This window comes from Branchiostoma floridae, unplaced genomic scaffold (assembly GCF_000003815.2).
Source record: "Branchiostoma floridae strain S238N-H82 unplaced genomic scaffold, Bfl_VNyyK Sc7u5tJ_1519, whole genome shotgun sequence".
Classification (NCBI taxonomy): Eukaryota; Metazoa; Chordata; class Leptocardii; order Amphioxiformes; family Branchiostomatidae; genus Branchiostoma; species Branchiostoma floridae.
The window spans coordinates 7415-34700 of NW_023365741.1; the positions used below are offsets into that span (position 1 = coordinate 7415).

The 27286-nt window shown below is 39.7% G+C and overlaps 2 protein-coding genes across 8 annotated transcripts in view; one reads left to right on the forward strand and one right to left on the reverse strand.

Moving 5' to 3' along the window:
* Positions 1–15280, reverse strand: part of LOC118407996 (transmembrane protein 135-like) — a 17740-nt gene extending 2460 nt beyond the window's left edge. For 2 of the 4 annotated variants that reach the window (XR_004830230.1, XM_035808601.1), the window contains exons 1-14: positions 15078–15280; positions 13568–13695; positions 12535–12624; positions 11441–11474; positions 10458–10523; positions 10302–10348; positions 9862–9903; positions 8772–8933; positions 7760–7844; positions 7011–7178; positions 6465–6528; positions 5833–5909; positions 1369–1467; positions 58–125 (exon numbers count right to left, since the gene is read on the reverse strand). Coding sequence is in view for 3 of the 4 variants with exons in the window: in XM_035808601.1 (XP_035664494.1) it covers positions 58–125; positions 1369–1467; positions 5833–5909; positions 6465–6528; positions 7011–7178; positions 7760–7844; positions 8772–8933; positions 9862–9903; positions 10302–10348; positions 10458–10523; positions 11441–11474; positions 12535–12624; positions 13568–13695; positions 15078–15236 (1289 nt within the window). In the remaining variant the exon portion in view is untranslated. Of the gene's footprint in view, positions 1–57; positions 126–1368; positions 1468–5832; positions 5910–6464; positions 6529–7010; positions 7179–7759; positions 7845–8771; positions 8934–9861; positions 9904–10301; positions 10349–10457; positions 10524–11440; positions 11475–12362; positions 12453–12534; positions 12625–13567; positions 13696–15077 lie in introns of all 4 variants that reach the window. The other 2 variants (XM_035808602.1, XM_035808603.1) reach the window with 2 other exon arrangements.
* On the forward strand, positions 15200–22621 carry LOC118407997 (short-chain-enoyl-CoA hydratase-like). Of its 4 annotated transcripts, none has more exons than XM_035808605.1 (6): positions 15200–15335; positions 16332–16418; positions 18000–18192; positions 19068–19130; positions 21178–21297; positions 21815–22621. In XM_035808605.1, the coding sequence occupies exons 2-6, from the start codon at positions 16398–16400 to the stop codon at positions 22285–22287; spliced, it is 870 nt and encodes a 289-aa protein (XP_035664498.1). In that variant the 5' UTR covers positions 15200–15335; positions 16332–16397; the 3' UTR covers positions 22288–22621. The 4 variants fall into 4 exon arrangements, with proteins under 4 accessions (XP_035664498.1, XP_035664497.1, XP_035664500.1 ...); XM_035808604.1 differs by lacking the exon at positions 15200–15335 and adding an exon at positions 15368–15559; XM_035808607.1 differs by lacking the exon at positions 15200–15335 and adding an exon at positions 15369–15559 and having other exon boundaries at positions 16343–16418.
* The last annotated feature ends 4665 nt before the right edge of the window (positions 22622–27286 follow it).

Sequence of the window (27286 nt, forward strand, 5' to 3'; positions counted from 1 at the left end):
ACTGCCATATGACTACGTACCTTTACCTTTCTTTATACAACATGGAAAAACTCTCACCGTTTTCTAGTCAGCCTCTGTAAGAATGTCCAGTAGGATGGCTTGACGTTATGAGGCTCCATTACTGCCTGTATAGGAACAAAGGATTCTCGTGAAAATTCATTTGTAATTTGGTGTCTACGAGTCAGAGAGGATCAACAAGTTCTCAGCCACATCCAGAAACGAGGTGCACAACTCCAACTTCAATGCATAATCGTAAAAGTATAATGCCTTTTCTGTATGCCTACCAAAATTCAAGTCATTGTGATTATTACTTTGCAGGTACAAGTGACACCCAGTAAAATTTAGATGAGAGAGAAGGAAAGTAAGCATTAACCATTGACAGTTGCAACTCACTCTGCTGAGATAACCACTACATTATGATGAAGTTGTAGAAATATGAAAGAAATCTTCATGGAACATTTTGTCAATGTCTTTGTAGGTTTCATGGCATGAGGAACACATGATCCACACAGCTTTGCAACTTGGTGGATATTCAACTTCATCCTACATAATTATGACACCTTCTTTTGAATGAGTCCTAAACTTATTGATCACCCCTCATAATGCTAGTTCACCTTAATCCGTGGAGTAACCTAGATTCATTGTTTTTAAGAACTGGGTATCTACAGATTTCAGATCAAAGAAGTGGGTTTCAAATATCAACGTTTTCAACATATTGCAATGTGAAACTAACCTCCATCAACCTAATGATCCCCAAATACCCTATTTCTATACCAAACGGATATAGGTTACCCTACGGATAAAGGTGAACTAACGTTACTGATGCAGAAGTAACAATTACTTAGTTTCAAGACAAAAAAATTATAGCGCATCCATTTTCAATACGTTCTTCCTCAAAAGTCAAGTGACCGATCAACTTGAGGAAGTTTGTACTGCCCACCCCCACTGTTGAGTGATTGCTGGAGTAATGTAGATGAACTCTCTGATTGGACACTTACATTTGGAGGAAGGCTGCAGTAGGACAATCAAAATATGATGTCCCAATTTTATGCACAAATTGCACAATGTATCATAATTACGGTCAAGTTTCAATGGCTCCAATGTAACACAGTAGTGATGTTCACTTGGTAACAGACTACAACATTTGATACTGTATCACAAAATGTAGTCACAATGTTGTTTTCACTCAGAGAAATGCTGTGGCTGGTAAATTACTTTCCAACAGTTGCTGTAGTGACTACTTAGCAATCTTATCAATGTCTGAGCCTCAGATATGCTTGTGGTGGAAATGAAGAAAGCACTCTTGCTTACATACATGCATATTATGTAACAAAAGTTAAATTATGAGGAAAGCTAAGTGAAACTTACTGCATGGAGAACTACTGCTGTTGATACGGCAAACAGCAGTGAGTCTGCATGGGTTATACAGGGGAGATGGCCTGCTTCAATTCCCTTCATGTACAGGAGCTATAGACATGGACAACAAGAAACAAATAAACAAACAAACAAACAAACAGCAGAGAGTCTGCATGGGTTATACAGGGGAGATGGTCTGCTTCAATTCCCTTCATGTACAGGAGCTATAGACACTGCATGAAAAAGCAGATTTCCACGAGTTCCCAACATTGTGCACGATGGTGGCACCTGACATGTTCTCACCGTGGGCACGGGTTTCCACGGACTGCCTGTTCCCGCGTGCCCCAACAATGAAAACCTGTGCGCACGATATGGCACGCGAAGAGTCCACGCGCCCCACTGTTGCACACTTCCCGTGTTGAACAATTATCGTTAACAATGGATAGCTGAGAAGTGTCTGATAATTCAGTTTGGTGAATTGTCAATTAAAAATCCCTTAAACCCTTGCCACATTTCGGTCTGTACTTGCGGGAAAGTCAATAATGAAACCGACGCCAACAGTACGCGAAAAAAGATTTGCAACGCATTGCAATGCCCCTATAGTGACCAAAATCGTGCCGTATATACGAAACTCAACCAACAACGTTACCTAGATATACAGATTGCATGTAAGAGTTACACTATAGAAGCAAAAAAATTAGATTTCAACAGAGTGTGCCCAATGTCTTTTACTTCATATGAAATGTTTTCTATGCGACATTAAATGTATATGTGTATTGAGTTAGTTGTCATCTACGTAAAAGCTCAAAGCTAAGAAGAGCTGTTTTTCTTTCTACGTATTAATTCGTAGAACATGTACACGATTGACCTAGAGGTCGCGAACAATCACAGAAAGAACTTGTTTTATTTGTTTTGGGCTAACAAATACAGTGATTTATAGTTTGCAGTAATTTGTCAGTCAAGCGGGAACGCGGGACAAAGACTACTGATCTCAAATGTATGTGATTCGTGTATTCGAAGAAACAGCATAAATAGAACGGACAAAGCTTTAACAAATGATCAATGGCGATGTATCTGTTCCCCAGCCAACTTGGAAGGAGGCTTCAAACTCGACGCCTATCAATACATAGATTGGAAGTGTTGTTCTTTGGTCGGTCGGCGCGGCTTTGTTTATAATAACGCCGCATTATTCCGGCGCCATGTTGGATTTGCATTATATTGACTCCTTGTTTGTCGTAAAAATCGATTCAAAATATTACAAAGCTAATAATGTTATGGAGAACTTCAATCTTCGCATATTTCACTTTTACAAACAGTGTAGTTTTTGTTTGATATCGATAGGGAGATTGTCTGCCTGGCTTGAGTTTTGTCGAATATTGAGCCGATCGCGAATACGTGTGCTAGTAACATTTCTCAGATATTTCATAGCAATTGTACGGAAGCTCTAAGTTGCATGAGCTAATCAAATTTCTGTTACTAATGGGAAATACGGTCCGTTAGAGGTAAATAAGCAAGTTAAAAAGCACGAAAGTTAACTACTGGACTGCCACAAGCTCCCCTCCCCCAATACACATCTCAGTGTTTTGTCTAAGCTTGAAAACACGGTATTCCGACGCGCGTGTCCTATAGCCTCCTTCGCGATTCTCAACGTTGACTAAGGTTTGCCGGGTGAGGAAATTTGCTTTGGAAGGAGTTTGCCGTATACACACAAATAGTATATACAACGACTTATTGTGTCTGTATTCAAAATACCCATCCGATGTAGCCAATCGCATTTCACACACGAGTTGGGTGTTTGGGAATGAGGACCAATCAGCACACGTGTCTCCATTTTCAAACCTCACAGTTGTCATTTCGGATCTTGACTCATTTCATTCAGAGTGCTTTCACGCTGCTCCGACCCCGATAGCTAAGTATTTGATCGCACGACTGACAGCGCGGTGAACTTTATGAAAGCTTGCAAATGATTCTACGTCAAGACTGGACACTATCTCGCCATGGAATTGAATTTTATTGCCGACGCCGTGGGACCAAATTCTGCTTTATAGAGCAACATCTGGCCTCCCGACCACCGAGGGTCAGGTTGGCCCTTTGTCGGTGCGATGTTTCTCGCCGCCCGGGCCGGGTCGGCTGACGCACCCTGTTAGCTCTCCATCGTAGCTGCCAGTTAGGCTTTATTAATAGGTGACTTGGAGCTCCTTCGTCTCCGTGGAGGCCCTACATGTTTCACGATGGATTGGATACCACCGTTACGAACTTGCCTGTTCACGCTTAGAAAATCTGCTGAGGCTGTGTAAATGTATAGGCTCTGGACTAGCAACTTTTTGTGTAAAAGGCCAGCTGGAGGTGTACGGATGAGAGCAGGAATGCTGAAATCCAGAGACCTACGGGAGTTTTATGTCATCAACCAGCACAGTAGAGTGAACTCAAAATGTTGCGACTGCGAATAAAACCCAAAAAGTACTGGTGTCGGACCGACAAACCTATGGGAGCCAAAGGATCGGCAGCCAGTACTCAGTACATATGGAGGAACGCATCAGGAGCAGTCAACTCTCAAATAATACTTAAAACTGCAAAAACAACGAAAGTTAATTCACATCTAGAAAGAATAAAAGCAAACACACTATAATTTATATACAGGGGAAGGGGGAAGCTGGGAGGGTAAATTTTGGGCTGGGAAGGGCCAGGGCAGTGAAAATGACGCTGCTATCAATAACAAAGGGTAATTGTGGCGCAGTCGAGGCCCGGGGAGATAATTAGGTGATAATTAACCACTAATTTATGCATCCGTCATTCTCACACAAAAGCAAACGTCGCTAGTTTCCACACGTACGCACACGTGTACTAAGATTACACGGTTCGCGCACACAGGTTTCCTCATAGAGGGCACGTTATGCACACGCGAGTGGTCCGTTTCCACGGGTTTGCACAGGTGCCCCATGTAGGGGCACGTCACGTTCGCACAGTGGGCACCCGTTGAAACCCGTGGAAACCCTGGATTTACTTGCATGTGTACACGGATTTGCACAGCGGAAATCTGCGTTTTCGCGCAGTGAGACATGGACAACAATAAACAAATAAACAAACAAACAAACAGCAGAGAGTCTGCATGGGTTATACAGGGGAGATGGCCTGCTTCAATTCCCTTCATGTACAGGAGCTATAGACAACAATAAACAAATAAACAAACAAACAAACAAACAGCAGTGATTTACTTGCATGTGTACACGGATTTGCACAGCGGAAATCTGCGTTTTCGCGCAGTGAGACATGGACAACAATAAACAAATAAACAAACAAACAAACAGCAGAGAGTCTGCATGGGTTATACAGGGGAGATGGCCTGCTTCAATTCCCTTCATGTACAGGAGCTATAGACAACAATAAACAAATAAACAAACAAACAAACAAACAGCAGTGAGTCTGCAAGGGTTATACAGGGGAGATGGTCAACTGTCACTGATCTAACTGTATCGTCCATCTGAATAATAGCACTTCAGAATCTCTAAAATGATACGTTAATCATTGTTGAAAAGTCGGATCTGTGTTTATTCAGTATTGTTTAATATATATCTGTGTGTCTTCACTGTAACAGGCCCTTGCAAACCATGGAATCTTTTCACCCGCAGAAAGTCTAATTCAGGGAGGAGTGAAGACGGACTTACTCCCTTAATTTGCAAGAAGGACTTACTCTGGATCATAGTCCACCAAAAAAACAGCCCTCAGACATGGCAAAATGGGTGGACCTACTGTGTATTCATCTACTTTTAGGTCTAAGGTTTGCAAGACTCTGCAGCTGACTAGGGGTGGGTACCGGTATGGTGTACCGGTACAAAAACGGTGTTTTTTGTTATTGGACCGGTCCAGAATAACCGAACCTGAAAAAATTCGGTGGACCAGATGTTGGACCTATTGGAAAATAAACAGATTACAACAATGTATATGATCAGGCATTCATTTTTAAGTTGGGGCTTACCTGTCAAAGAAAATAACAAGAGCGAAGTAGAGTACAGTCTATAGTCATTTCTACTAAGTTTTACAGTCAATCTTACAGAGTCAGTTAGCATTGTACGAATTTAAAATGCCAATGGGGGTCGAACACTCCACCAAACAGATTTCTTTGTAGCAAAATGGACCATTGTTTTGAGTCTCATCCATTCACAAGTTCTCACATACTGAATCAGGTCCATGTTCAGGTCCGGACCTGGACCTGATCCTCTGGACCTGAACCGGACCGGGACCTGAACTTTCTGTACCGGTACCCACCCCTACCTCTGACATATTATGCATAGTACATACATGTGGTGCTTAGACTGTGAGGGTAGGAGGGGGGAAGACAGATCACAAACTTTCACGACACTTTTGAGTTTGTGGTGAAGCAGTCACTGCAAAAACCACTGAAACATTTCTGCATCATTTTACAGTATTTTGCACACCATTAAGTATCAAACATACACTATGAAACAGAACCCTTACCTCTCCAAGTTTCAGGGTGAGGTACAGGGAAATGGTCCAACTGGGGTAGAAAAACATACACAGCCCTGCAAGGAAACCTGTGCACAACAGAAAGGTAGATTTCTATAAATACTAATGCTTCAGGTTAGTGTACCTTAATTTTGCAAATAACCTTTCTAACTGGTACAAAAAAGTCAGCATGGAATCATAAGAAGTATAGAATGAATATGTTACACAAAATTTCTAAAATCAGAATGACTTAGAATAGCCTATCCTTTTCCCCTAGAGTTCCCAGAACAAAGTAAAAAAAAAAAGGATCAAAGGCATCAGTTAACGAAGTATAGCCAACATTGACTACAATTTATAACCAAATTATATTTAAGTAAATTAGTGCAAACTTTCGCATACACAGAACATCATGGTAAAACAATGAAAATCAGAACATCTATAGCCTCAGTCAAAAATTGATCATTAGGTCGCACTGACTTAATTCTATGGATGACATCCACACACGCATCCATTTTCTACACGCGGTACCATAGCTTAGGGATGACAATTGTAATACACCATAAAAACTGTATTAAAAAAAAAACTATTATCTATAGATTGTGAAATCTTTCCAAGGTCACCCACCCAGCCACACATACACATACCTGCTGGTAGGGCATGAAGTTCTGAATCTTGATCCCTGAGCCAACGCAGAAAACAGCTGACAAACTGTGGTACAACAACAGGTAAAAAATAGATACAAACTTCATTTCAGTGCTGTAGGTTTGGGTAACATAATGAATAATGAGATTCTTCATTCACAACCAAGTTTATCCCACCAACGTTTCCATGACTGTTTGGTATCTTCCTCAGGGCATTTCCAAAAGTAATTTCATCAGGTTAGTAGATCATAGGACATAAGAGTTTTCTTTTACATAACCAGTTTTTCTCACCTGCTGACATTTCTATGTCGGTCAGACATCTTCCTCAGTGCTTCCAACTGGAGTTCTGCTTCTCGCTGCTATATGTAGCCAAGGTAGGTGGCACTTTTGTGGGCAGAACACTATCCCAAACGTGAACCAGGAAGAAGGGGGGGTACAAGCTCAGCCACGTTTGGAATAGTGTTCTCGTCGCAAAAGTTTCTAATAAATCTTAATTGAAGTATTAATTTATGACATGAAAACAAAACTGAAAGACTTTTTTGAAGTTACCTTAAAGATCCCAACAAACCCTCCTAAGAAGGCAGCCAGACTGAGGTTGTTCCTGTTGATGATACAGGACAGCAGGCGGCGGGGGGACCTGATGCTGGCCTGGAGGGAGGACAGCACACGGACAGCAGCCTGGACAGCATAGCCCACACCAAACATCCGCACAAAACCCTATACAGAACACACAACACTAACTTGAAAACTGCAGAATTGAAGGATGGTAAATAACTCGGGTTCAAAACAATGAAGGAAATGGAAGTAGTGGCATAGAACTGAGGTCTTTGTTGGAGGAGCTTCATTTGCAAAAAAATGCAGCACGGTGTTGTGACAGGAACTTAAAGGTGTAAAGTAAGGAGCGGTCTAAAAACTGGCCCTGATAACTTCCACCCAGTCTCACATGATCAGGTAAGCATAGCAGCATTCTGCAGCCAGTGTTTTCATTCTTAATATTCTGGGATAGGTTTTATATTTGTAACCATATACTGATTCCTTACATGTATATACTTCCCCTACAATTAAAAAAAAAAAATTGAAGAGTATCTTTTTGTATCAAACTCACTTGGCTAAATCTATGACCACACTGAGGTCTGATCATTAATAATAAGATCAATTCATTGTGTGATTTCATAGTATATATTTTTGTATGCTTCTTCACCTCTAAAATAACATAAAACTGAAGAAGCAAATTCTATAGAAGCACATACTTTAAACATGAGCCAGTGTAATTGTAAGTGTACAGAATCAGTACAAACCTGCAGACAGTACCTCGCACAGCTGTGTTTATGTAGACACAGAGCGTGCCTTTGTACCAGGGCAGCTTTCAACAGTCTTAGTATCCTGCATGGGCATAATAAAACACAAACATCACTTATGTTCTGAACAACAAATTTCCTGATTTACAACCACAAACACTTGAAGAGCCATCTCATTATTCCATCTTATTCAGGGAACTTGACTGCATTGCACTGCAGTCACATGTAGGTATGACAGTATACCATTTGGGACTGCATTGCATTGTAAGCAATAACACCCAGCTGTAGTGCAAAGTGAAATTTCAAACCCGGCATATATGCCCTGAAGAAGACGATAGATGACATCGTAACAACAGCTCTTAACAATATATTTTTCACATATGAATTAATTTTTGTGGTTGTGAGAAAAGTTTGTTTTTCAGTCGTACACAACCTATAATGTATCAGTAAGACAGTTATAACATACATGTGAGGCATTTCATTATGTGAGAAAGGGCTTGGATAGTGGATTGACTTAAGTTCCCAATTTATAAAGAAGTTTATATCTGAGTTTACATTCCTCAAAAAATATAGACAAAATAACATTTATTGTAAATATTGACAACAGTAAGACTGTCATACAGTAATGTGATTATGTGCTACATATTTTGTCCACGTTCCTCTCTTTTTCACATAGTTGAATAATCCTGTTAATAACTGCTTTTTGAAATATCATTTTTCAAAGATGTCAACAAGAAATGCCCCTGCAGTACTATATCAGTAGAACAAGATGCTGGGGTAAAAATTGACTAACACCAAGTTTTCCTAACATCAAAAGGATATTGCTGCAGTATATACATTTTGTATGTACACGGAAAGCCACCAAGGAGCCCCAAATCTACTTTCCAACATCAAAAAATCATTAAGATCCATCAACAGCTTCTCATGTTATATTTTTCAGACTTACACACAGACAAACACACAGTCTTGAAAATAAAACATTCTTTAGAAAGATAACAAAAACTGCAAGAACCTTAAAACTGTAAGGTTTTGTTTCCAGGCACTGTGTTTTGCAGACTGCACTGCAGGTGTCTTAGCCTTGCTCTCCAGGCTCCTGGCATCAGGTGTTTTAGCCTCAGTCTCCAGGCTTCTGCTATCACCTGGTCTGCCTGCCTCCTCAGTACCCAGCAGGAACCTAGGAACAAATGTCTCTAGTTAGAGCTGTGTAACTAATATATACCTGTGTACATGTACCTGTACCTAATATACATGTATCAGTACCTGTACCTGTACCTGTACTTGTACCTGTACCAGGTCCTGTACCTGTACCTGTACCTGTACCTGTACCTGTACCTGTACTTGTACCTGTACCAGTACCTGTACCTGTACCTGTACCTGTACCTGTACCAGTGCCTGTACCAGGTCCTGTACCTGTACCTGTACCTGTACCAGGTCCTGTACCTGTACCTGTACTTGTACCTGTACCAGGCCGTGTACCTGTACCTGTACCTGTACCTGTACCTGTACTTGTACCTGTACCAGTGCCTGTACCTGTACCTGTACCTGTACCAGTGCCTGTACCTGTACCAGTGCCTGTACCTGTACCTGTACCTGTACCTGTACCAGTGCCTGTACCTGTACCTGTGCCTGTGCCTGTGCCTGTGCCTGTGCCTGTACCTGTACCTGTACCTGTACCAGTGCCTGTACCTGTACCTGTACCTGTACCTGTACCTGTACCAGTGCCTGTACCTGTACCTGTACCTGTACCTGTACCAGTGCCTGTGCCTGTACCTGTACCTGTACCTGTACCTGTACCTGTACCTGTACCAGTGCCTGTACCTGTACCTGTACTTGTACCTGTACCAGTGCCTGTACCTGTACCTGTACCTGTACCTGTACCTGTGCCTGTACCAGGTCCTGTACCTGTACCTGTACCTGTACCTGTACCTGTACCTGTACCAAATTCTGTATACATGTACCTGTACCTGTACCTGTAACTGTTTGGAGATTGCACACAAAAAAAAGATACAGTAACTGAAAATGGGCAATATTTCAGGTAACAGAAAAAAGTATTTCTATCCCAAACATCAGATGGTTACATTAATAATAAGAGAATTGCAAACCTGACAGCTTGTAAGAAAATACCACTGAGCCCACCAAAACATCTGTAGAAACAAAGAAATGATCAAAACAAAATATCAGCAGTGTCGCTACATTTGTACATTTTGTACTGAAGTACATGTATTATAAAACTCAGTGATGCCCTCTTGTATCTGCTAAGTTAAATCGGCATTTTAGCAGAATACTATATGCTTTGGGGTGCATGTAGGAATGTACTTGATGTATGCATTTTTTTTTTAAAACTGTTGCTCTGGACTTGAGGGCTACTCTAACTGCAGTTGCTAATATATCCAATAGAGGGCGCCACTGCATAATAGCTCTTTCCAATAATACTTATAAGTAATTGCATTTGCAAAGTATCTCTGGGACTTCTTTTAAATGTACCAGATTACATAATTATTTGACCTGTCCAAAGTAACAATCAATAATAGACAACACTGACCTATAGAGATAGGCATATCCAGCAGCTGTAAAACTGAACAGTAAAACCTGCAAAGAAAGGATGCCAGTGATTGAATGCCAACAATATTTATTTTACTAATTTAATTTGATGCTATAAGGCTATATCTAAGGTTCAGTCACATTGAAAGGTTCTCACCTCAATATGTTTCCGAGGAGTTATAAGCCCACGAGCGACTGCCATGTTACATAGGGTTTCCAAGGCCTGGTGGGAAAACAATGATATAGACATTATAGAAACAAGAAATTATCTTTACTACCTAAATAATCACACTTCCTTAGTTCAAGGTTAAAAACTTTATTCTTAGACTAATAAAAGTTAATGGTTGAACTTTTTGACTATCCTGTTGTAGTCTTCCTCAGAATTCAAGAGACCAAACATTTAAAATAGATGATCAGGTGACTTAATCATTGATACATGTAGCAGGAAGTTTACATGTACCACCCACGAGTAAGCCGACATAGCAGCCTAGCAGGGTTGGATAAGTCCATTGGGCTGATTTCCATGTCATTCTGAACTGCCTGGTCAGGCCATTGCAGGTTTCATGTGTGATTTGGGTAGATAATGATAAACATGTACTAGCCTGGAGAAGTCCCACTGCCAGCAGCCTGCCACATATGGTTTAATTGTTCTAAAAAGTACCTTTTTTTTTAATGAAGAATAGAAACAAAGGCAAAACACTCATTCATTCACTCACTATCCAGTTTATTGTTTGTTTTCCTACAGCAAACGAGAGTTGGGCTTGGATGTGGAGGGGCAGAAAATAATGTATAAAAAAATATGCCAAGAAGCAGTTACTCTTACAACAAGCAGCCAGAGTACCTGACTTAGACACAGTGGCTAACATTTCAATGCCCTTACAGCTTTACAAGAAAGGACTACCTTTACCTAGCACCTTTCTATTTTAACAACTGACACAGATGAAAACTTTTTATTAATGAGTGATATCATTACTTATTATACATATATGTATACTGCAAATAAAAAAAAAAGTAAAGAAGCATTCAAGTTCATTTGTGTTGGTAGTTAACCTAAAAGAAAAGTGCTAGGTGAAGGTAGTCATTTTTTGAGGCTATAGGGGCAGTGGGTTGTTATATGAAACTTCTAATGAAAGTACCTACCACATTAAACATGTATACAGCTAGGAGGCCCCTCCTGCAAAACACAACAAAGTCTTAAGATACACAAACACTGTTCAATGCCAATGCCTTCATCATGATCAACTTTTTTACCTTAAACAGCCAAGCAACAAGGAAATAAACTGATGAAGCCAGATATCCACAGAAGGAGATACTTGTGTGACTGTTTGTCACATATAGATGCACTGTGAAGTAGAACCAAGCAAATTTGCATCTTCACCAAAACGTCAACTCTGTCAAACATGCTTGTGAATAAAGAACTTTCTCATTCTAACATTAATGTTGTTAATTGCATATCTTCAACACAGCACTACAACTTGAGTAATAGTGAATAGAGTAGTAAAAGTATGGTAAACATGTATGAACTAAAAGGTGCAACTTTTTTAAAATGAAAATTGCAATGTTGAATTTATTCTCACACAGGTGCACTAGTGCAGGTCGAGTGCTGTGAAAACTGGTGCAAACAGGTAAAACTGCGGTTTAATTCTCCACTCTTTTTGCAGGGTTCTAGCCAGGGTTTTATTCTAGCATAACAGAAATGTAAATGGAGACAAACAAGTAATAGGGAGGGGGGGGTGCTTGGTTGTGTGGTCTTACCCCAACTGCAGTGAGAAAATTTTAAAATATAAGGTAAAAAGTTGACATAATGAGATTTTTTCCACTTGGAGGGTCATATCATCATTTTTCCCATTGGCATCACTGCACAGTGACCACTAGCTATATGGGACAGATGAGTGATTGTAAGTGATTATGTCAAATGAATACGTAGCAAAACCCCATTACAGTACCTGAGAAACAAGCGTAATGGTCCCTAATATTGCACGGTGGTCAAGGCTAATAATGTGATGGCCTGATGCGCAAAAATGCACTCAGTCTAGCTAGAACCCTGCTTCTGTGAACATACCTGTCCTTTCGCTCTATAGAAATGGCCAGTAAGGAGCCAGCTGTGCCACATACAACACCATTGTGCCAGTAGCAATGCCCTGTCAGCTGGCTGCACAGTAAATATGGGGGGAGGGAAAAAGACAATTTCATGTCCAGTCATCACAATCTTGAGACAACGTTAGGTTACCAACCTGGGCTTTCTCTCCAACAGAATGGCTAGCTGGGAAGCCAGAGCACCACTGGCCAGGCCAGTGAAGTAGGAGAAGCGCTCAAACAGTTGGCTGCTCGTCAACAAAGCAAAAACAGGTGTGAGGAAAAGGTCTACATCATAGACTAAGAAGTAAATCAAGACTACCAATTGCAAGACAGAGGAATGAACTTCTAAACAGAAAAATTAGTGGCAGGTATTGTAGATTCTGAATCTGGAAAATGAATTTTGGGGAAAGCAAGTATTGAACTATTGGCAGTGAAGTATAGCTGGCATTTAAAAATTGTATGAAATAAAAATACAAAACTCTGATTATATTCGAGAACAATGAAACAAACTAATCATTTAGTTGGCTGCACATTAGCAAATATACACCCTTTCTCTGGATCCTATTCAGGGTTCAAAATACTTTTTTTCTGCATACCTGCACTGGTGCAGGTAACATTGAAAATTACCTGCACCACTCTGAATTTAGAAAGTATAGATCATCATACTAAAATTGTTCAGGAACCATTGCATTTTTTTTTCTTTAATACAGCATATTACTTAATACATGGTAGTGGTAACATTCAATGCAACTAATAAAAACCCACGTACACCTACATCATATGACATTTATGTATAAAACCCAGTACATGGACCAGTGCAGTGCAGGTTAGGTGCAGGCAGACATCAGAAATATCCTGTTACAATAATACATCATAATACATCATAATACATCATAATACATCAAAAACTCAAGGGTACCCCCCAAAAAAATGCACAATGTCTTTTTGAGAAGCAAACTATAACCACTATTGTATGATATTATATCATGCAAATATCATATTTGTCTTCATAGCTTTTACAAAAATACAATCTTTTATGTGCCTTGCCCAATTCTACAAGGCCTCTCCATGGGCCCACTTGTCCTATACTAGATATATCAAACCAGAGTGGTCCTAGTGGTACTACTGAGCACAGACAACAAAAACTGATTCTAAGACAAAAGAGACTGCCTTGTGCTAGTGGCTTACTTGAGGAGACAGAAAGAGCCGATGAAAGCCCCAGCGTTGGTTCCCAGGAACACAGCGGACTGTAGGAGTTCAGGAACAAACCTGTGCAGCCAGTACCGTATACTCCTTCTCCTGGCAAGACCTGTCAGCTGGGGGCACCGGAAAGAGATATGCTTTCAATGCTGTTAAAAACAACATATACATCTGTGTATACTACATCTATGTAGTATCTCCAGTTTTCTCCACCATTTCATAAAATGTGAATAAAAATTTTAAAAAATTAAAATGTGGGGTGACACCTTTCTTGACTTGTACTAAACTAAGTATGCATACAATCAATTTTTTTCATTTTTCATCTTCTTAATTGATACAATTAACAGTAAACTCAACAATTAATTGATGTGACATCAAGATAACAATGACAATGACAATGAAGTTTATTGCATAAGCATGCCCCATTGGGGCTAAAATGCAGTCAGTTTAATACAAAAGGTAGTATTACTAGTGAACGAAAAGTTATACATATACTATAATTTACATACTTAACAACGGACCAGTTCATGAATTGAGCCCACCAGCCCAAGTTCCGACATATGATCTGGTCCAGGTGTTTGTGATCCTAAACTCTGCATTCTGGGCTCCGACTGGAGTGCCACTCCTAACCCAACCGGGGAATCAGGACGATTCGGACCTTTACCGACTCGGCCCTGTCAACTCGGCCCTACACTTTGGTCAACTTGGCCCTAAGCCCAACAACCTGGTCTACTTTAAAAATAAAATTTTAGGAACACGCCAGGCTTGTGCTAGAGTTCATAGACGTTTAGTTTACACTTGTCACGGACGTTTATATTGGCGCAAATAAAGACGGCACATCAGACTAGTCCATGTTCTCACCACTTCGGTAATTTTCTTTTCTTAACATTCATGTACAGTATTCTAAAGTTTACATAGACATCGAATGTAATATATTGTTGCCAAAATGTATACCATAATTAATGAAACTTGCTAAATGATTTCACTAAAATAGTAAGTAAACAGGGACGTTTTAAAGTAATTAGTCACTGACGATATTTGGAACACCCCTTGCCCCCTATACATGTGGTTACACCCACAGTAAAAATGTCCGACATTACGGGGCAAACATTTTGTCTTTGTCTTTTTTGTCAGTAAAGTTACATTCTGATGATATAATTCAAGTTCAGATCTATGCAAGGTGTTGACTAGAGTTTCTGCGTAGGGCCGAGTTGACCAGGGTGTAGGTCCGAGTTGACCAGAAATTGCTAGGGCCGAGTCGGTAAAGGTCTGAATCGTCTGACATCCCCCAACCGGCTACCAAATATAAGTGTACAAATGTCTTTCAAGCTCTAGTCTTTCGAACTCTTAGTAACTCATTTTGGTGGCTAATACTCCTCCACCAAATCAGCGACGGAATGGGGTGAGGGGGCGTTTGAAGTTATCTCAGATCTCACTCAAAGATAACTTCTAGGGTAACGCCCCCCTCCCCATTCCGTCGTGAATTTGCGGCACTCACCACATAAACCGGTGCGTAGATCTTGACAGACTCCACTACGCCGCCAAGCAGTATGTCTAAGATAGCCCTGGTACATGACGGCTGCCAGGTATGTCCTATTTCGTAGCAGTTCGCCCTCAAAACCGAAGTCGGTTTTAAACTTTTACTGAAGGCCGCCATGATGGACTTTAGTAATATCACTCCGCGGGGTGAGCAGGATGACCTTAACTAACCTTTGACCTGTGGGCTGAAGTTCAACATTTCCACAAAATATCCAAGGTAACGATGTAAGAACTTTTATTGGTCTAAATCAAAAGTAAAAACAATGCTATTTCTATCCTCAATTTAAGGTCAACGTGTCTGATATGAATGTGGTTGGGAAAATGTTGACTGTAAGTTGTTAGGACTAGTTTCTCAAAGTGAACCTCACAACACACACAGGAAACCAGATCAGTAACAGTTGTTTACTTGCGGAAAGCTGGAGGGATAGGGAGCCAGTCATGGTAAAGTTCAACATCTTGGCTAGCCTTGTTACTTAGGTCAATTTGCCTGCTTACAATGTACAATGTGTCTATAAATGTCAAACCCTTTGTTATGTGTGGACAGAGGTGTTTAACTTTTATAACTTTTTAATTTAGACACATGACCACAACAATCACAAGTTTTGACAAGTTGCTGCATTGAGGTTTTGAAACCCTCCATAAAAAAATGGAGGTACTGGTTTTGATGTGTCTGTGTGATCTTTCCAGACATTTGTGGTCATTATCTTAACGTTAACTACTGTTATTTATTTTACCTGTTGGCCAATTTTTTTTTTCTAAAAAAATCTCAGAAGCAACAAATAAATTTGGTGCGGCCAAACTTAACAATATAACAATATAATCAACATATAATACAGTGGACTATAAACTAAACAAAAAAATTATGAATATTCAGATACTAATTATGCAAACGAGCACCTGACAGTCTAATTTGCATGATAATTACTGTAAGATTCTGTATTCTGTCATAGTAAATGGAGGGTATTACCTTAGCTTGCAATCATTGAATGTGACCTGTGTAAGATAGTTCATGGTGCACACCAGATGCATACTGATCAGTATACTCACTGATTATGAAAAATGTACAAGTCTTTAGCATGATTTATGGATTTAGTCATACTTTCTACCACCCCTGTGTTTTATTAAGTAATGCCCACGGATGCATGGGCAGAGTTTGTATTTCCGCTTTAACCAGAATGAACTGAACTTGGATGAAGTGTTTACATAATTACAGTCCCTGTACAGGACCTGGAGAATCTGCTCCAAGGTTGGAAACCCTGGCTGGACTCCTGTTTTGGTGATGAGTGCAAGGAAAATGTCTGTGAGTACTCTACTTCCACTCTTTTTAACAGCAAGTAAATGTTATGAATGACATCCTCTGCAAACTGCCAATATGATGACAATAAGATTTTCAAAATAGACACCATTAATGGGGTTTACGGAAAAGCCTGGGCCCAGCAGGCTAGCCTGCAGGCTAGCCAGGCGACCCTTTTTGGGCCCCAAGGCTATTGATGGGGTTTGACCCATAGTAGATTTTTTCAAACCTAAAACTGGGTAACCGACAATTCCAGTGCATGCAGGGTGCATTGGACAGACGGCAACAGTTTCGTCATATCTATGGGGGATTGGTCTTCAATGGTTTACAGCAATGAACAATCAACATCAACTACTGTCAACAATCAACATCAACTACTCCAAGGGTTATTGGTCCATTTACTTTTCCTTTGACTATACTGGCAGTCATTCCTACAATACTTATAGTGGCTATCAGTAATTGTCCTGCATGAGAGAAACGAATAGCACAAACAACACTAACGTTACACGTCATATTATACCCCCCCTCACATACAATTGACACATATAAACACATAACATACATCCATTCCTACATCCATGCTCACTGACACTTGATGTTTGAGACATCTGTTTCAAATTTGATGTTTTAGCAAACAGCCCCTATCCTAGAGGACCAACTGTTGTCTTGGATTACCACTGACCCAGTTTTTCTACAAAGAAATTTCATGTACAAGTGACAGTGACACACAGTGACACACACACTCATACATGCATGACATCTGTTTTGAATTTGATGTTGTGCGCTATCATTTCCTAACCCATCCTAGTATTCTTTATTTCCCCTAGTACCCCTCCCCTTCAGTCTTAACATTTCCAGCATTTTCTGTTGTAAACTTGGAATTTAGTTTATGATTGTTTTCTTCCAGTCTTGGTTGAGTTAATAACTTATTCATTGCAAGCCCAGCAATATTATCAACTGTTACCTTTCCCCATCCCACCCACAGCTCGGATTGTCATTGACCCAGTTTTTTATTAAAAAAACTTCAGCTGCAGGCCAAACCCCATGCATAGCCTTGGGGCCCAGAAAAGGTAGTCTTTCAGGCTAGCCAGCCCAGCTCCTGGGCCCAGGCTTTTCCGTAAACCCCCATTAATGGTGTAACTTGACTTGAAGTGACAAAGCATGACATCACAGCCAACAAGACTTCTATCCAAGAAGTGAACAAACTTGATTCAAGCATAACTATTTATTCACTGAGGAATTATGATACCCGCTTTTGGAGTGGATTCTTAATACCCCTTTAACAATCATAATATATATCTGTGTACATTTAAATGTCATTTGACTTCCTCTCGCTTCTTGGTTATTGCATAAATGTAGTGTCAGCTGTATGATTTAGTTAGGGTGATGGTTTATTAAAGGCTGTAAGGAATATGAATTTCTCTTTACTATTCAAGTACTAGTACTATCTGAAGTGGGGAAATTTACTTTAAACACACATAATCAAATAGAATGCTTCTATCACTACCATACAAAGGACAATCTACAGTAAAATAATGTGCTTCATCTTTTATGTAGCTTCATAATTATTGATTTTACATCTTCCAGGATACCTCAGGTACATGTAAGATAGAAGCCAGACTTGTAGTGACAGAAAAGAGGGGCGACGTTTTCCTCATCGGTATCAACCGTCCTCACGTACGGAACTGTGTCAATCACCAGACCGCCTTACAGCTCTTCAACGCCTTCCAAACTTTTGAAAACGACGAAACATCTTTGGCTGCTGTTTTCTATGGAAGAGGTGGGCCTTCTATTTCTTTTCACTGCTTGGTTGACAGGTGTACATGTTTTAAATCTACATGACTTAGCCAGGAGCAAAACTTTTATTCTCAAAACCAAATGCTTTTTGAGCTGTTTTTTCCATAGAATGATTGGACTTCTAGGAATTTTACAACAAATTAGAGTGCATCAATGAGCTATCAGGTATTCCCATAGTAGTTACAGTCAATGTTGGGAAGCTCTACAGGGCTCATATTATAACGGGAGTACTACCATGGATGTCGGCCTGTGCGACTCCAACTATCTCTGTTAAAACCCTAGTCACGCAGCAAGACTTGAATCTGGGCGAACCAGGTCTCCAATTATATCATAGAACAATGAATTATAATTACAAAACGTCATGTATGTCCCATCATTTGACAGTCATTAGAAATAGATATAACATAGATTCTTAATGGGTCAGTTTATGTATATTGCAAATTGACTTCATCTAGGCCAGGTTGATTTGTTTGTATGAATGACATCCTCTGATTGGAAACCCCAAAACTGCTGTGTGCGAATAAACAGAAAATGTGTCTTGCAAAAAGTTGCCCATTCTAAGTTGGTCAGAAAACTTGAACAAATGACTCAACACACAGTGTATGGTATACAATAATTTTTGGTATACAATCATTTTTGTTCTTTCACATCTGCTTCTTTTAATACGGATTTAGCTGTGGCATTCTCAAAAATCAGAATCCAATATTCTTTTTGCAATTAGTATTTGCTCACTTTGCAGCTGATTTGTACAATTTGCAGTGTGGTTGAAAATTGAAGAGCATGGATGTTCTTTCACTTTGTCCCTCAGAATTTAGACTTGTAAAAGATTGTTCAACCTACCCTGATATTGTTCTTCAGGTGGGACATTCTGTGCCGGTTATGATCTTAAGGAAGTAGCATCAACAGCAGGTGTACTTGAAGGTAAAACATGCAATTTTATACAATGTCACCGGGCTGCGTAACTAAATGTAACATCAGGGGGTTAGTAGATATGGTACAGAGGTTTAGGTACAGGTCCGGACAGGTCCAAACAATTTTTGACAAATTAACCTGACAGTGTGTTCTTCTGAACTTCTTCAATGACAGAAATATGGATAAACTGCTAACAACTTGTCAATATTTCAAAACTGTCACAAGGAGATCTCAAATCAAAGATGGCTCTGATTTCAACTTTCAGCGTTGCATTTTATGCCTTTTCCAGTTGTCATTACCTTCGCCAAGAAGGTTATATTTTGGTTAGAAAATTTTTCTGTGTCCCAATATGTAGGTCAATCTCATATAACTCGAGCAGCTGTGAATGGAATGTCACGATATTTGGTATTTGAGTTGCAATTGCGTATACCAAGGTTTTGTACGAAAATGGTACTTCTGGCACTTTCTGTCGTGAGTGCAGCGGGGTGAGTGTGTGTGTGTGTGTATCTGCGTACAACATAACTTTTGACGCTGTGGATTGTTTTGCATCATATTTGGTAATTATTTAGGGGTTTGGAAAACGACGGTCAAGTTCGATAATGGGCGTCCTGGCGACAAGTTGTGGTACTGCAGCGGAGCATCGAAGTTGACGTTAAAGTTATTCTCAAGTGGCAGGTCTAGGATTTTTGGGTAGTGGATACGTCTTTGGGTAGGGAGTAAGTCGTGTAAGTTTGGGCCCCCTGGCTGCTTGTTTCGAACTGCAATGGGCGATTTTGTTATTATCTTTGGAAGAGAATACATCAAGCAGGGTTTGGTGGATTTGTATTATTTTTGGTATGAACATACCTTAGGTGATGATTAAAATCCTGAAATGTATTGTATGCAAATCGGGGCTTCATTTACATGATAATTAGAAGAATGTGTAAATCCTGAAATTGACCTCATTTCTGGACAGTCAGTGCTCACTAGTGTCTAACTACATCTGTGCCACAGACTTGTGTAGTTCATGACATATTTGTGTCAGCAAAACAAAGATGTTATTTTTGCTGACAGATTGTTTATTGGTTTTCATGTTCTTTGTGCACTATGGGAAGGGGTTTCTCCATTTTGATGTGAAGGGGTGTTTTCCCCCTTATTTTGGTGATGCTTACGTGGCATGGAAAAGTGGAAGCTTGGTGGTTTGTGGCCTTTTCATTATCCACAGTGTTTGGTGAGTCTTTATGTAGGTCAGCAGTATAACTGGAGAACTGATTGATGGAGCTTCATGATACTTGGTATTTGAGAAGCGGTTGCAGAAACAAAGGTTGAGTTCGAGAATGGTTCGCCGTTTCCGTCGGTACTGCAGCGGGCTCAGTGGGTGAGTGTGTGTGTGCAGAGAACATAACTCGAGAAGCTAGATAGGGTTTTGCATGATATTTGGTGGCTATGTGGGGGTTGGGAAAACGAAGGTAAAGTTTATATAGTGGACCTTCGGTGACATTCTCCATAACACCTAAACTAAAGGAGTCAATGAACAATAAACAAACAATAAACACCCCTTGATTGTTTGGCGAAGGTATGTGTTTCGTGGAACTCTAGTTTTTGTGATAGGGTTTATGCATCTTCAGTCACAAATTAAGGTGTAGATTTATGTTGGTACAGTTCTGTCTGGTACTTCATGATCCGGTATTTGGACTTGTACCAATCAATTTTCATGTTATAGTACCAGTACACAGTACCAGGTACACTAGTACTGCACAACTGTCTTTTTCACTGATGAAAGACATCAATGCTGTATGAAACATTGTAGTATCCAGCTGTGAAAAGATTGACTCAACATCTATAATTATTCATTTCCCAGCTTAATCTTTTTGTGACTTTGTCAATTTATAATTCTGCCAGAAGAAGTACGCAAAAACTGTTGTTGGCATGAAATTTCATAATGTAGATATTGAACTGTTTAACAATCCAAAAAGTTGTTAGACTCACCAGGAGTTTTTACTGAATTTTAAACTACCTGACTTGGATACATGTCTTGAATTTTATGTCTTAAGATACTGCTCTGTTTTGACTTCAGATATTGGCGAGGCAGAGGTTGGTCCCATGGGAGGGGAGGCACAAGTTGGTCCCATGGGGCCCTCCCGTATGCAGCTGTCCAAGCCTGTCATCGCTGCTGTGGATGGATATGCTGTAGCAGGTATGACAGGACTCGAAATACTTTTTTCTGCATACCTGCACTGGTGCAGGTATCATTAAAAATAACCTGCACCAGACAAATTCTACCTGCACCACTATGAATTTAAGAAGTATGGATTGTACTTAAATTATTCAGGAACTGTTGCTATTTTTTCTTTTATACTTTATAGGTGGTAACAGTCATAGCAGCTAATAACAACGCACATACACCTACATCATAAGACATTTATGTATGAACCCCAGTACATGGACCAGTGCAGGTTAGGTGTAGGTAGACACCAGATAGTGCACAGCTCCAATTTTACCTCCACTATTAACCTGCATATGCAGGTCACGGGTATTTCGAGCCCTGTAATCTGCATACATGTGTACATCTCTCATATATCACTAGCAGATCTGTAGACAATCAATGTAATGTTGAAGTTAACCGAGTATCAATGATAATGATTTATAGTTGTTTCAATGTCTAAGGTAAGTAACTTTCAGTAAGATAATTTGGACAACATGTCCGTGTACAGGTGGTATGGAGCTGGCTCTGTTTGCTGACCTACGAGTGGTGGAAGAGGACGCCATCATGGGAGTCTTCTGCCGGCGCTTTGGAGTCCCTCTTCTGGATGGAGGCACTGTTCGACTTCCACGACTCATTGGCCTATCGAGAGCCTTGGATCTCATCCTAACGGGCCGTCCTATTGGTGCTCAAGAGGCTCTGGAGTTTGGATTAGCCAATAGGGTTGTGCCAAAGGGAACCGCACTGGAAGCAGCTGTAGAATTAGCCAATCAAATAGCAGCTTTTCCACAAGAATGTATGAGGGCTGATAGGCGTTCAGCATACCATGGAATGTTTGATTCTGGGTCTTTTGCAGAATCAATGAAGTTTGAGTTCAGGCATGGGAAGGGTATTGTTGCAAAGGAGTCTGTGAAAGGTGCAAAACGTTTCACAGAGGGGGTCGGGAGGGGGGGATCGTTTGACCAATTTAAGCCAAGATTATGAAGTACTTAAATTATGGCTGTGGTAACTATGATAAAGGTTTTTCTGTAACTTAACCTCCTTAATGATGGTGTTAAAATTAAAAGAGTTTAATCAGGTTACATGGCTGCTATGGTTTAGGCTATATGTTGGTACTGCTTACTTTGGGTTCGGGGACAATAGTCCTGGTGAAGGAACAGGGTGCTACTTGTTGTATACAACAAACCTTGGTGGGAACACACAACAAACAAAGAGCTGTATGGGGCTATTCCACGCTGTATGGGACTCTTACGCTAAAGAACTTATTTTTGATAATTGAATCAGAGACTAAGTGATAGGGACCTTACTATATAGATAATACACTTGGCACAAAAAGTTTGGAATATCAACTTTGGTATATCATATTTCCGTTATTTATGCATCGATTTCAATGTATTATATATCAATAGAAAGCTTGTGTGATTTACTTTCCTATGGTATCAAACTTGTTATTATTGTAAACACATGAAACGAGCACAAGGCCTGCTTACGTGGGTGGGTCACGAAAAAAAAGTGCCCAAATTCCCCTACTTCTGTTCAACACTGCATCGTCCTGTTGATATTGGCGCGTGTGTCACTGGTTCAATCAATCCTCTTTTCACCTCACATTTTGTATACAGAACATACAAGGTTTTAGTACACTTGAGTAGACTTCATCTGCCCTTTCGATAGTTGGATGGCAGAATCAAAGCGTGGATGCGGCAAGGAGAACCGCACGCTGACAAGGCAAGAGTAACATTCGGCATTTGGTGGTGGAGGCAGCGTCATGGTGTGGGGCGGTATTATCACCTTAGGGTAAACAAGACTCGTCATCATTCTAGGCAAATTAATGTGGTGACATATAGGGACACCATCCTTCATCCAATAGCAACATTCTACCTCTTCAATATTGGACCAAATGCCGTTCTGCAAGAGTACAACACCAGTCCACACAGAGCAAGGACCATTGGATGCTGGAGCACAGTCTCTGCTGGAGCACAGGGTGGAATAGCCTTCCTACGGCTTATGGCTAGCACTCGATTGATCACCCCTTGACATGATTCAGATTTTTTGCTTGAATAAAGAGTAATAGTAGCTTTGATTGACATGTCCTGTTTATTCAACTTGCCTTCATTCACAAGTCAATACTGACGGAAGAAAATGAGCAGAATGGAGTGATTGATTTTAGTAGGGTAAATTTGGCACTTCATCTTTAGGACCCCCTGTACGTAAGCGGGCCTAGTCCACGTTCCATGAATTTACACTCATAAAATACTCTACTCAGATATGCTAAAAAGAAACTTGGATGTTCTGTATACCAAACGTTAGGTGATAAAAGGATTGATTGAATCATTGTCAACAAATTGCCATAACAAAGGTTGAACCGGACGATACAGTTTTGAACAGAAACGGGGGAATTTGGGCACTTTTTTTTCGTGACCCACTCACGTTAGCAGGCCTAGTGTATGTTCCATGAGTTAACAATGACAATGAGTTTGATACCATTGGTAAGGAAATCACACAAGCTTTCTATTGATATATAATACAAAGAAGCTCCATCTTAAGATTGGAATTCCGTTTTTCCCATTTTGAAATGTGCTAATATTTTCAATATAAAAGCACTTGGTGCAAAGTCTTTACATATGATTGACAAGTATGATGTACAGTTGTGAAATATGATAATAACTTTCATGAATATTCATTTTGAAAATTTTCATCCTGCAGGAATTCCTGCAGGAATTCCTGCAGGAAGCGTATTTCCTGCAGGAATTCCTGCAGGAAGCGTTTTTCCTGCAGGAATGCTGCAGGCATTCCTGCAGAAATTCCTGCAGGAGAAAGGTAAATTCCTGCAGGAAGATTGTTTCCTGCAGGAATTTCTGCAGGAATGGCCTTGACAATGACAGGAAGCATTCTTTATGCATTTAATTTTGTTTTGAAACTGTTAAACAATGCATTAGATTTCATTAGATGTTTCAGACTTGACTTTAACTATGTATATAAAACAGATATATAATGGAGGCATTTTTTATTGTTTTGTTTTCCTAGTTTTATTGACTGTTGCTGGAGATGCCTGGCATTAGAAATAACTGACCTATGAATGAACTTCACTTCAAGAAAATGCATTTCCTTCAGTGGCTACTCATATTTTTCAGAAGTACAGAAGCTTGGGCATGGTTACTTCTTTCATTTTTTTCTTTAATTCTTTAACATCACCACTTAGGGTTTATTAGTATCTAAGCCAATTTGATTGTACATATAGGTGCAAGTCAGGAACATAAACAGAAAATTCATAAATTTCATGACAGGCCTAAGCTTCCCTTAAAAGTATAAATTCAATTATTGTAAATTGCACATGTACTGTAAGGGTAGGGTGCCCTAATAGGATAATCATTGGAGTCCATAAGAAAAGTACTGTACAATGAAAGTACAGTACTTTTAGTTACATGTTGTGTAAAAACCTTTATCCTATTATCAGTGCCAACCTGATGAAATTATTTTCGGAACTTCCAGTAACTATTTACTGAATTCTAAACTGTAGTAAATCAAATAATACATTCAGTTGGTGGAAAAGTAGATGACATGAACCGCCTTGTTTGCCATGCTGATAGCTGGTGTTTGGGTTATAGAAACCAACCACTGGCGGCTTTATCTCATGATGCACCCCTCAGGGTAAAACATTGATCCTTTATTAGCATATAGCCAGGTGGCATTCACCAGTCATATTTTATGTTGGTTATGACACTGTAACACAATATTAGAAGTGTCCCGAGCCGGGTGCGTGGACACCTAGAAATTCATTAAACACTGGTGCTAAATGAATCTTATTTATTAGGTTTTTGATACCTACTGGACAGCTGTGTTTAATGAAGTTCTAAGTGCCCAATAGAAAATAATAATCAACCGTCACCAGATCAGATCACAGAACATTGATCAATCAGAACAACACCCTGTCCTCATCTGGAACTCTTTACATGCTCTAAAATCCTTGAGATTGGGACAAAGGCCTTTTTATCACAAGAGTGTGATATTATCACCTCCCCTCCCCTTTCTCACCTATCTTTAGAGAAGTCATTATATAATCTCCTTTGCACCTACATGAAGGTGTTTAAAGCCAGCAACAACAATGCGTGTATTGATTTATAATGACAGGTAATTAGAGACTGAAGTGAATGGTAGCTGCCTTATTCAGTGCCTACACTGGTGTATAGAACAGGTCAGTATTTAACACTGCATAGAAGACTAAAGTTTACCCAAAGAGGTTTAACTACCTTGTAGATCACCAAGGAGTTTAGAATTCTCTGATCTCACTGACCTAACCTAGGTTTTACAGCAACCTTGGAATAGATATAATTTTTTACTATTTGCCTTTCAATTGGTAATCTTTTACTCTTGTCTTGGCTACCTTAGGTCTCTTGTTTAAGCAAGGGGCTTTTATCTTGGTTTCAGACAAAAAGTTCCTGATGATGGGTTTGAAGGCTGATACTGATAGCCAGAATAAAGCTACCATTCCAGAATGGCTATCAGTATCACATCAAAATATATACCACAGGCCTTCTACTCTTCAAAATCAACCAGGAAAGTTTGCCAACACGGAGGGTATTGATATGTAAAATTTGGGGTCCTGGAGTATCTTGCAAATACAAGCAATTTTTGTACTATAGAGCCAGGCGTTGAAAAGCAGAAAGGCCCACAAAATAACAACAAACTTTTTGATAACCAAACTTATTGATAACCTGGGCTTTATCTGGTCCAAAGAACCATTATCTTTTTGACTATTAATAAACTTGAAGCCCGCTATGAAGCTGTTTACCAGCAGTATGATTCATTATAAGCCAGAAGGCCGACATAACCGCATTCCTCTGGAACAAAGAATTTGCCAAAACTGTAACTTGAATAAGATAGAGGATGAGTGTCACTTTATTGTTTACTGTACTTTATACAACAACAAAAGAAACGTCCTCTTTGAAAATATACAAGATATGTTCCCTATTTCCAATACTTGAATACCACGGAAAAAAATTCATATTTCTCATGCAATTAGATCAACCATACATTATTGATTCCATCTGTACTTATATTTATAACTGTTTTAAGAGGTGAGAAGAAGTTGAACTTGTAAATACTGGAATGTATTAGTATTTGTAGAGGTGATAAGATACCTTTTTTTTAATCAAAATTGTACATTATCACTAGCGCTACAATCTGTACTTAGCTTGTTTGAGCACAAATGTACAATCAAGGTCATTGATTCATTATATAGAAACAACAGGCAAAAGTTTGTTCCAGAGATTATTTGTAGTTTCCAAATCCTATTACATGGGCCTGTATATAAGGCACTCACTTTCCTCTTTTTGGTAATTATGCACATTGTTATGCAGGTTCAAAGGAGGTCAGTTATTGTTAAGGCATGCTTCCCAATTAGCAAGTTGAATTAGCAAGTCCCACAGGGACTGTCCCAAAGCACTGGATGGAAAGATTCAGAACACCTCCCTGAGATCAAGGAGGTTGCTTCTTGCTGAGATATTTCTATACTGAACTGCTTTTGAGCCAGATTAGAACTAGAAGAACTTCAAAATTGCAGAAACCTGAAAATTCACTTCTGGGATAGATTACAGGATTCGAATGGTTAAACCAGATCGGCAAATTAAGGAGTAATAAAAGCTCCTTGATCTCACCAACTTGATCTGGCCCTCTTTCAACCTCCTTGATCTGGCTCAACACTTTTGTTTTGAACTGCCAACTAATGGAAATCTTAGAATTCAGAAAAATGGTAAATTAGGTAGTGCTCTGCATTGCACTTTAGCCAACCTCTCACTTTACATAATATAATATAATATTATATACCATTGAAGCTTGGATCCAGGTTACATCCAGGTATGTGACGTCATACTTTGTGGCGTCACCCAGGAAAATAAAAGTTTTTAGATAATAATCTTATATTTAGGCCATGTTTCTGAATCAAAAATTTTTTTGAAACCAGGAATGTGTTTGAAGGCACTTGAAA